Consider the following 11,540-nt stretch of genomic DNA (forward strand, 5'->3'; position numbering starts at 1 on the left):
ATAATATCAAGTGGGCAGTTGGATACATAAGTATGGAGCTTCAGAGAACAAGCCTAGATCAGAGTACATATTTAGTAGTTATCAGAATAACAATCAAATATAAGTGAAACCAGAGCAGCAGATGAGACTTGTCAGGGCCTATAACTCATGTTAAAAGAAAAGAAAGGAAGATAGAAAGAAGCAGTGTGGGGAGGTAGATACCAATCCCTTGGTTGATTTTAGGGCTAAGTTAAGGGATATATGAAAAAGCACTTTATTTCACTTCCCTACCTCAGTAAAACCAATTTCCTACTCCTCCTTCCCTCCATCAATCTTTTTCAGACTTTCTTTAAATTATACTTCCAACTGAAAACACCATCCCTCACAAATACAAAATGGTAAAGAACCCAAAAATCAATGACATTTGGCCTCAAAGGACACCTACACTTAATGTTCTGGAAACTCAGTAAAAGCCAAAAGGATTTCTCCCAATGTCTCCACCATGGTTCTCTGCTTAACTCTTCATTCTATTCTAGAAATACAGTTTATCTCTTCGACTAGTTCAAAGCAGACTGGCATTAAAATCTCCCTTGGAACAGTTAGGGTGGTTAAGTGTTTCAGTTTCAAAGGAATGTAGCTTGTAAGCAAAATTAACATCAAAAGAGGAAGCCAGATGTCAAAATACTGAGCAAAATGGGGCTGTCAATAATGAAAAACAAGCACTGCAATGTGGAGAATCCCCACACCAATAACCTCAAGGTAAATTTCAAAATATGTTTCAGATACAAACCTTCATCCCTCGTCTGTGACCTATATTTTTTCCCTCCACCCACTACATCCTCTTTTATTAAAAGTAACACAAAGGGAAAACACTTTTGAAATCAGAGTGAGACTTATACACCCCAGCTGCAACTTCAACAAGATATCATCATGACTAAGTTCACATGACTCATAACTTTCCTGAATTATGCAATTCATAACAGTTCAATTGAAATCATCTTGGGTGTCCTGTGGAGTACTCCAAAAGCCAGGATTCTAGTATATGTTTCTATCCTTCAGAAAAATGTTGTCAAATCCCAGGGTGCCTAGGTGGCTCAGTCGGTTAAGCATCTGCCTTCAGCTCAGGTCATGATCTCAGGGTCCTGGAATTGAGCCCCACGTCAGGCTCCTTGCTCAGCGGGAAGTCTGCTTCTCTCTCTCTCCCTCTCCTTCTGCACCTAACCTGCTCTTACTATCTCTCTCAAATAAATAAGTAAAATAAAAAAAAAAAGTTATCAAATCCCTAATCAATATTTAGTACTGAGGGGTACCTTGCTGGCTCAGTTGGTACAGCATGCAATTCTTGATCTCAGGGTTGTGAGTTTGAGCCCCACATGGCGGGTAGTGTTTACTTAAAAAAGAAATTTAATACTGAGTTTATGGTAACATTTATAAGACCAGTAGACTACAATAAACCACACTCTTTAACTATAAAACTATTCTTTGATCTTGACCAGTTCAATCTAAATAATGGTAAAGCTAAGCAACTAATCACATCTGGAGCCATCAAACACACACACACACACAGTCATTCTTCAGAAGAAAAAATACCCACAAGGCATATACTTACCACTGTGAGAATGTGACAACTCACTACACCTTTCTGAGGCTCATTTTTCCTATTGTTTTATTTTAAAAACTAAAACATGATCTATAAGGTTCCTTTCAACTCTACAGTTTGTAAGTGCCCCCACCAAGGAGTGTCCTTATTTTCCCTCTTCACCTACCTAAACTTAAAGTCTGGGCTTGAGTATCACCTCCTTGAGGGAGCCTTCGATAACGTTCCCAGGCTAGGTTCAGTGCCTCTTCATGATAATACTACTTGCCATAATGCACTGTATCACTCTCCTCCATGTTGTTTTTGGAATTGTCTGTTTAGATCTCTCTGTACCACTATGCAAAAGCTTTCTGAAGTTGCATATTGTCTGATCTATCTCCAATGCCACACAAAATACTTGCATACAGTATGTGCTCTTCTAACATTCTGTGAATAAATGGGTAAGGCTATGCATTTTTCTGGCACTGGTGGTCAGCATTTTGCAAATAAAAAACACACAGTCAAAAAAAACCCCTCCATGATCTGTGAATGTTGTGGAGGATTCATCTAGAAAGTCACGTTTTCCTTTTTACTATGGACATCCTTAGGATTCATGCTACTTATTTTTCCACCTGTGAACAAGAGCATGATAATAAAAATGCAACAGCTGTGTTACAGTAAAAATTTAATTTTAATATCTCAAAATACATGTTTGTTTCTATTAACATTTATCCTTATGAAGTAGATCCTTACTCTATCCCTCCATCCTGACCACCACTACCTCAAAATTTTCCTTCAATATGTACTGACTTATCACATCTCAGCCCTTCCTAACAAGCTCCCTTGCCTTTCATTACACCAGTCACCTGTAATCCATTTCAATTTGAGATAACCACAAAACAGCTGTTCAGGTGAGAACACTCAACAGCTTTAATACCCTCAGTCAATTACAATTTCTGTCCATTAAATAAAAAAACTGCCAGTAAACTAATGCGAAAGTTTTAATTAGCTATAAAGAAAACCCACACGCTGTCTCAATCTGCACAACACTACACATGGAATCATGGTGGGATTTGGAGACCAATATAACCATGAAAAATCAACTTTGCACACTGGGAAAATACACTGTTTCATACTTACTAAACCGTCTTATATGTCAACTTTTGTAAGGCAAAGAATCCTAACACTTCGTAAGTTTACACAAATTTCACATCTCTTAATGTACGTCCATCCTAAAATCCAATCTCTTCAGAAAATCTAAATAAGAGTGTGTGGAGGAGGGGACAATTGGGTGATGGGCATTAAGGAGGGCACTTGATGTAATGAGCACTGGGTGTTATATGCAACCGATGAATAACTAAATTCCACCCCTGAAACTAATAATACAGTATACGTTAAGTAAATTGGATTTAAATTTCAAAAAAGGTGTTAGTTGAAAAAAAAAAGAAAATCTAAATATGAACCCTCTACTTCCTGGACTCAAAACTAATCAAATTGGTCATCCCTGATAATTTCTTTGTTTAAAATGGCAAGGAAGGCATTCAAGCGGTATCAAAGAGTTGGCGTGGTAGGTTCAAGCGCCCCCTCCCAGCACCCCCAATAAGCTACAATTTAAGTAAGTACATGCTTACAAAGTTCGCAAAACTCAAGTCCAAGATGAGTTCTCCAGTCACCGCCTTCCAACCAGATTACTACATAAGAACCTCCTACAGCAGAAATTCTAGTTCGCTCCTTGCAGAGCCAGGAAGAGCTGTCGGAGCTTTGGGCCCTTCCTATCCGCACCCGCCCCCCCTCCAAGTCCTGGCTTTGGTAGGAACACCTTAGTAGGGCAGGGACCTGGACCACATCTCCCTCCCAAACACGAGCCAACACCACCCCCCTTACCGCTTTCCCAAACACAAACTCAGGAGGCAGACCCCTCCCAGGCCCTCAGTCACTACCGGGAGCCCCTTCCAGTAGCCCTTTCCCATTCAGAAAGACAAGCCCTTCTCCCTTCCTTCTCTAACTCCGAGAGCCACACCCCCTTCCTGCACCGAAAACTTAGGGACGCGCCACCGTCCAATACCCCGCCCCTAAACACCTGAAAGATCCTGGTCCCCTGCTCTTCCCCGAAAGCAGCGCGCTCCAGGCGCCCGGCGCCGGCCCTAAGCCAACTCTCCCGGGTCTTTACCGAGTCGCTCCGGGGAATCGTCCGGAGGTCGCGGCGCCACCACGAAAGGAACCACGCTGGTCAAGAAGAGGAGACACTGCCTCATGTTCCCGGCCCGGCCACCGGCTCCACCTCTCTGGGCAGCCTTCGCCTGACGGGGGCCTGGGACACTGCTCACATTGGGAGAGAAGGGGATCCGCCCGGCCCGGCCCCTCAAGCCTCTTTTTCCTCCCGCGCCGCCTACCGGAAGACTCTAGAGCCCGGCTTGAGGCCCCCGGAAGTGCAGGCAGCGCTCCGAGAGGGCGGCTCAACCCGCTTCCGGCCGCCGCCGATCCCCGCACCGCCCACAGCCGGAAGCCGGGCGCCGCGCGGCATGCCGGGAGCCCCTCGCTCGGCCCGCCCCGTGCCGGCGCCCCGCCCCCTCCCCTCCCCTCAGCCCTTCCGTTCCATCCCCCCGGGTGCGGCCGGCGCCTGCTCGGACGCTGGGCGAGACGTCCTTACTCGACCCATCCTGGCCTCGGCTGTGTCCTCGGGTGACCGCCGCGAGGGAGGCAGGAGCTCGCGAGTAGGCTTTCAGAAGCGCGTCCGCCCGCCTCGGTGGTCTGGGTCCCCCATCTGGTTAGGATCCCTGTATCTTTTTCACTGCACGGGCTACAGAAACAGCCTTGCGGCCCAGGACGGACACGAAGGGGCGCCTGGCCCGGTGTGGTCGGGGGAATGAGCCAACCACGAAACGCCTGGGACGCAGGACGGCGGAGAAGCCCGGTCCACGCGCCAGCCTCCCGGAGACAAGTGCAGTGTCCAGCCGGGCTGTCCGCGCCCAGCGTGCGGCCAGCGGCGGCGTCCATTGTAACGAGCAGGGTTGGTGGAGGGAAATGAACGCGAACTCTGAACGCGCGTTTTCTTGGCGATGTGGGCAGAGGGTCTGCAAACTCGTACAGATTCTAGAATCCTACCACTGACTCCTCATCTGTGTGAGCACAGGAGCTAGAATCTTCCAGCCAACTTTTTAAAAAGTCAGTTCTGCTTGGTTCGTGAGCTTAGACTGGAGATTTCCCAAAGCAGTTTGTATTTGGTTTCCTTTGCATAATTTTAGCTCTGTGTGGTTGAGTGAGAGTGTTTATAGCACTGAAGAAAAACATTCTAAAAGCATTGGATGCTTATTGCTCTTTTGGTTCAACTAAAATTTATACAAGTAGGACATAACACATTTTCCACTTAAGAGTGAGTCGAACAGCCTCTTCTCCATTATGAAGTGGTAAATTGTTAGGAATAGGATATAGCCTTGGTTGGTGAACTTTCAAGGCTAGTTCCTAATAAAATACACAAACTGTGGTTTAAACAGGTTCATTGTGGTTTGCCTCATTAAAATCTCAGCATCTTTCCAACAGTTGTTATCCAGGGTTACTGGCTTTGCATTTTTGGCTTAACTGAACCTGGTATGTTCATCTGAGGTATGCCTTCATTAAATATAAACATCTGGCATACTTAATCAAAAAGCAAGCAGAATTTCACCTCTGTAAATTGCACACAACTTTAAAAAAAAATTGTATCCCTTGGGGTACCTGGGTGGTTCAGTTAGTTAAGCTGCTGGCTCTTGATCTCAGCTCAGTTTTGTTGTTGTTTTGTAGAAACCATCTTTTTTTTTTCCATTTAAATTCAACTAACATATAGTGTATTAGTTTCAGAGGTAGAGTTCAGTTATTCATCAGTTGCATGTAACACCCAGTGCTCATTACATCATGGGCATTAAGGAGGGCACATCACCCAGTTACCCCATCCCCCCACCCACATACCCTCCAGCAACCCTCAGTTTGTTTCCTATGATTAAGAGTCTCATGAGGGGTGCCTGGGTGGCTCTGTCGGTTAGGTGTCTGCCTTCAGCTCAGGTCATGATCTCAGGGTCCTGTGATGGAGCCCCACGTTGGGTTCCCTGCTTAGCAGGGAGTCTGCATCTCCCTCTCCCTCTGCCCTTCCCCCCACCTTGCTGTCTCTCTTCTCTCTCTCTAATATATAAACTTTTTTAAAAAAAAGTCTCTTAAGGTTTGTCTCCCTCTGATTTCATCTTACTTTTCCTTCCCTCCCCTCAGCTCAGTTCTTGATCTCAGGGTTATGAGTTCAAGCTCTGCCTTGGGCTCCAGGCTGGGTGTGGAGCCTACCTAAAAAATAATAATAAAATTTAAAAAAATGTGTGTGTATCCCATAAAAATGTGACCATTGTATACAATTTTTAAACACAATTAGAATATCATCTCCTGAACATCCAGGCACCATACTCTCTAGCTTATAACTTCAGTAGATCCTAGATTATATTCTTTTGGTGTCTTTCACAGCTCTACAGTGTCTTGCTCATGGAAGGCACTTAGCTGTTTAATAAATGCCATTTTTAATTTTTTAAAGTAGGCTCCATGCCCAATGTGGGGCTTGAACTCACGACCCACAAACCTAGAGTCGCATGCTCTACTAACTGAGCCAGCCAGATGCCCCAATAAATGCTGTTTCTTAAAAAGTAAAGCTCTTGATACATTTTCTTATTCATATCCAGAAGTCTTAGATTTTCAGGGACAGTCCAGATATGAAGCAGTCTCTCCCATTTACAAATCAGTACCCAAATTAGGATTTCCAATTTGACGCTTGTCTTTCATTTATCAGTTGTCCATATCTTTCAAGATAAATTAACACCACGTGGGGGAGATAAAGAGCCAGAGGAACATGATAAGAGGGACACATTGGATAGAAGAACAAGTAGTCTGAGCCAGTGGTCTTCAAACCGTTATTCTCTTACCCCCAAAAGAATTGATCAGGATGAAATTTGCAGCATAATGTACAATGTAAATACATTTAAAATTGAAATTGTTAGAGGTCGTTCTTTTGAATTTGCCAAATGGGATATAAATATCTGAGAGATGTGATAGCCACAGCGGTCACCAGTGATCCCTGCTTCTCTGTATCGTCAGTCCCCTAACACGTGCTACCAGTAGCATACAGCAGAAGTGATGGTATTTCACTTCAAAGATTTTGAGAGACTATGTCTTCCATCTGCGGTGCTCTCTTGCTTGCTTGCTCTCTCAGGTCACTCGGTGGAACATGCAGGAAGCCTCCAGAGAGGCCCACAGGAATAGAGGTCACCAGCCCGCAGCCAGCAACTGAGACTTGTTGAAGACTACATGAGTGAGGGGCGCCTGGGTGGCTCAGTTGGTTAAGCTGCTGCCTTTGGCGCGGGTCATGATCCCAGAGTGCTGGGATCAAGCCCCTCACTGGGCTCCTTGCTCAGCATGGACCATGCTTCTCCCTCCCCTCCCCACTCATGCTCTCTCTCACTATCTGTCTCTCACTCTCTCTCTCAAATAAATAAATAAAATCTTAAAAAAAAAAAAAAAAAAGACTACGTGAGTGAGCTTGGAAGTGAATTCTCCAGCCTTAGGCGAGCTTTGAGGTGACTGCAGTCCCCCAACCCAACAGCTTGACAGCAACCTCTGGAGACCTGAGCCAGAACCACCCAACTAAGCCATTCCCTGGCTCCTGACCCTCAAAAACTGTGGGAGAGAATAAATGTTGTTTTAAGCTCCTACATTAGAAGTAATGTGTTACACAGCCACTATCATTTGCTTAAAAAAATACAGCCAGGGGCACCTGGTTGGCTCAGTCCGTAGAGCATGCAACTCTTGATCTCAGGGTCATGAGTTCAAGTCCCATGTTGGGCATACTGCTTACTTATTTATTTTTTTAAAAGATTTTATTTATTTATTTGACAGAGAGAGACACAGCGAGAGGGGGAACACAAACGGGGAGTGGGAGAGGGATCATGACCTGAGCCAAAGGCAGACGCTTAACAACTGAGCCACCCAGGCACCCCCCAGGTTCCTCTTCTTAACACCAGAAGGGGTTCTTTTAATTTAGGATTCAACAAAGATAAGTAAAAGATTCTTGAGAATAACTGATTTCATGCTATAGAATGAATTATTTATAATTTATATACTTAGGACAAGTGAACTTAAGAGTAAAATAAATTATAAAGAGTAAAATATTTACACTCATTAAACACATATCTCCACATATGGTTCTGGCTGAGTTTGGGCTTTTTTTTCTGTCATCCTAGCTCTATTTCTCTTATTCGCCGCTCTCTGTCCTATTCTAATCCTACCAGTACTTCTGGATGAATAGCGTCTTCCTCACTCCATTTCTAAAATGCTGATTATTCCTGCATCTGTATGTTTTTTTGCCAGTGAACAAGTCTGTGTGAAGCTAGCACTTCAAGAAACATGAGTCCATTCATAAATCTCCATCAGATAACAAACCCCACTGCTGAAATACAACTATCTACAAAGTCATCTACTAAGAACTCTAGTTTCCAAGATTTTAGTTCAGAAATTGTAACCTAGTTCAGATTCTTTCAGAAAGAAAAGTGAAAATTAAGTCATGCATGGGGCAAAGCATAATATTTGAGGATCCTCACCAACAAACAGATGATTCTTTTGAGAATTTTTTAAATGGGCAAGAAAATAATCAGGCCTGATTGAAACTGGAATAATATTTTCCCCCAAGTTCACAAAGAGAGGGAAACCAGCCATTTCGTCTAAAATTTTAGTAACCATTTCTCTCTCTCCTCTCCCTCTGTCCCTCTCTCTCTCACACACACACAATTTTTTAATGCCTTTTTCTTATCAGGCATCTTTATCACAGGGTTATTATTTTTTTATAACTTTCTTTTTTTTTTAAGATTTTATTTATGTGTCAGAGAGCAAGAGCACAAAGCAGGGGGAGTGGCAGGCAGAGGGAGAAGCAGGCTCCCCGCTGGGCAGAGAGCCTGATGTGGGGCTTGATCCCAGGATCCCGGGATCATGACCTGAGCTAAAGGCAGACACTTAACTGAGCCACCCAGGCATCCCAAGATGTGTAGTTTTTAAAAAGGTAAACTCAAAGAAGCAGAGAGTAGAATGGTGGTTGCCAGGCGCTGGGATGGGAGGGGTGGAAATGGGACATGTTGATCAAAGGCACAAACTTTCAGGTTTTGTTCTGTTTTTTAAGATTTATTTAGAGAGAGAGAGCACATGAGCAGGAGGAGGGGCAGAGGGAAAGGGAGAGAGAATCTCCAGCAGACTTTCTGCTGAGCACGGAGCCTGACATGGGATGGGCCCAATCTCATGACCCTAAGATCATGACCTGAGCCAAAATCAAGTGCCAGACGCTCAGCTGACTGAGCCACCCAGGCGCCCCCAAACTTTCAGTTTTAAAATGAGTAAGTTCTGGGGATCTAATGCACAGTATGGTGACTATAGTTAATAATACTGTATTCTATACTTGAAATTTGCTGAGAGTACATGTTCTCACTACACACACACACAAATAGTAACTATGTGAGGTAGCAGATGTGTTAATTAACTTGATTGTGGAAATCATCTCACAATGTATAGGTATATCAAATCATCATGTGGTACATCTTAAATATACACAATTTTTATTTGTCAATTATACCTCAGTAAAGCTGGGGGGAAAATGATACCAAAGAGACCCACATCTTACATTTCCCTCAAAGGACTTATATTTCAGAAGATGAAAGGTACATAGAAACAAAAACACACACAATGTGATATCGGCCTAAAAAACACTGGACGCATGCATTTTTTTCGTATTTTTTAAAATAGAATTTCCATTTTGGAATAATTTTAGACTTACAGAAAAGTTGCAAAGTTCATACACAGTTCCCACACACTCTTCACCCAGCTTCCCCTAATGTTCAAACTAACATAATCATGGTATTTGTCAAAACTAAAAAGTTAACATCAGATTTCACAAATTTTAAGATAATGTGTCTTTTTATGGCCTTTCAAAATAGTGATAAAACACATAACATAAAATTTACCATTAGTGACATTCAGTACATTCACAGTGTTTGTACAACCATCACTACTATCTGGTTCCAGAACATTTTAATCAGCCCGAAGAGAAATTCCATACCCAAGTCACTCTCCATTACCCACTCCCCAGCCCTAGCAAGTCTAACTGGATCACACACTTTGGCCACTAATATTCTTTTTCTGTGTCCCAGTTCAATTCAGGATACCACACTGCATTTAGCTACATTAACTTTTTTTTTTTTTTTTTTTTTTTTTTGCTAATCTTGAACTCAAGAGTCGCATGCTCTTCTGACTGAGCCAGCCAGGTGCCCCAGGTGCCCTAGTTACATTAACTTTTTTACTCTTTAGGTTTCATAAACTGTTTCTTAATATTTCATTCTGTAGAGAAGCACTAGTTAATTTGCTTAATTGGTGATCAAGGAAATTGTCCAGTGTGATCCCTCACTACCTCCCCTCTGCACTGGTCTAATAGCTTCTGAAGTGACTTTCTTGCCTCTGCTTGCTCTCTACCAATACCTCTACCTATCTAGCTAGGGCTGGCTAAATGTCTTCCCCTCATGACATGTTTCTTGCTTCTTTCATCATCCATTTGTTTTTTCTTTTTTTTTTTTTAAGTAAGTTCCATGTCCAGCAATTGCCCAACATGGGGCTTGAACTCACGACCTTGAGATCAAAACCTGAGCTGACATCAAGAGTTGGAGGTTCAACCAACTGAGCCACCCAGGTGTCCTTATCGTCCGTTTAACTGCCTTGTTGTCTACTGACGGTATCTTACTTTTCTCCACCAGAGCAAAAGCTCCAAAGGCAAGGACCCTGCTGCCTTCCATAGCAAATAATGGTGCTGTGCATAAGGAAGTCAACAGTATTTATTAAATAAATATGAGTAAGTTATCTGACATACAGCCAGATGTCTCACAATTTCCCCATTTTAATCAAACAAATTAGATAATTTAATGCTTGTAGTGGGTAGAACTGTGTCCTCCCAAAAAGATATGCTCAAGTCCTAACCCCCAGTATTTACAAATGTGACCTTATTTGAAAATAACAGCTTTGCAGATGTAATCAAGTTGAGATGAGGTCATGCTGATTAGGGTGGGCCCTAAATCCAATGACTAGTGTTCTCGTGAAAGAGAAGCTACTCATGCACGCGCGCGCCCACACACACACACACACACACACACACCATGTAATGAGACAAAAATTGGAGTAGGGGCACCTGGCTGGCTCAGCCAGTGAGCATGTGGCTCTTGATCTCAGGGTCATGAGTTTGAGCCCCGTGTTGGGCACAGAGCTTACTTAAAAAAAAAAGAGTTGGAGTAATGCAGCCACAAGCCAAGAACATCAAGAGTTGCCCACAACTCCCAGAAGCCAGGAAGAGGCAGGGAAGGATTCTCTTCTAGAGATTTCAGAGGGAAAATGGCTCTGCCAACACCTTGATTTTGGACTTCTGGCCTACAGGACTGTGAGAGAATAAATTTCTGTTGTTTTGAGCCACCCAGTTTGTGATAATTTGTTACACAGACCTCAGAGACTAACACATGGAACACCGGGGGGGGGGGGGTGTCTCCTCCCCTTTTGCCTTTTCTTTTGAAATTCCTCTTGCCCAGAACATATTTCTAGCCATCAAAAACCTAACCACCCTTCAGTGGCCTACTTAAGACACTGTTGTAGATTCTAGGTCTCCTTGACCATTTTTCAGTACTTTTCACTTTTTGAAGATTCCATGGTAACTGAAAAAGAGTAGGCAGAGAACAGTTAACCAGGGGAGTTTAGGAGACATTTTTTATTGGACACAAAGCATCTACCAAGCCATGAGAATTAGTCAGACCCCTAATCCAAACCCAACTAAGTGAAGCTTTCATGTGGATTTAATAAATTTCAACATTATTCAATATTTCCCCCGGGTTCTTCTAAATACTATGTCATTTCCAATCATGGCAGTCGTCTTAGCAAAGGGAGCAGAAGGACCAATGTTCTG

General features: G+C 43.3%; 1 protein-coding gene across 4 annotated transcripts in view; it reads right to left on the reverse strand.

The window, feature by feature from the left end:
• ADAM17 (ADAM metallopeptidase domain 17) overlaps positions 1-4,031 on the reverse strand; it is a 51,602-nt gene extending 47,571 nt beyond the window's left edge. For 3 of the 4 annotated variants that reach the window (XM_078055953.1, XM_078055952.1, XM_036097528.2), the window contains exon 1: positions 3,726-3,942. Coding sequence is in view for 2 of the 4 variants with exons in the window: in XM_078055952.1 (XP_077912078.1) it covers positions 3,726-3,810 (85 nt within the window). In the remaining 2 variants the exon portion in view is untranslated. The other variant, XM_036097532.2, reaches the window with a different exon arrangement.
• Positions 4,032-11,540: the final 7,509 nt, after the last annotated feature.

The sequence above is a fragment of the Halichoerus grypus genome, chromosome 10 (genome assembly GCF_964656455.1).
Source record: "Halichoerus grypus chromosome 10, mHalGry1.hap1.1, whole genome shotgun sequence".
NCBI lineage: Eukaryota > Metazoa > Chordata > Mammalia > Carnivora > Phocidae > Halichoerus > Halichoerus grypus.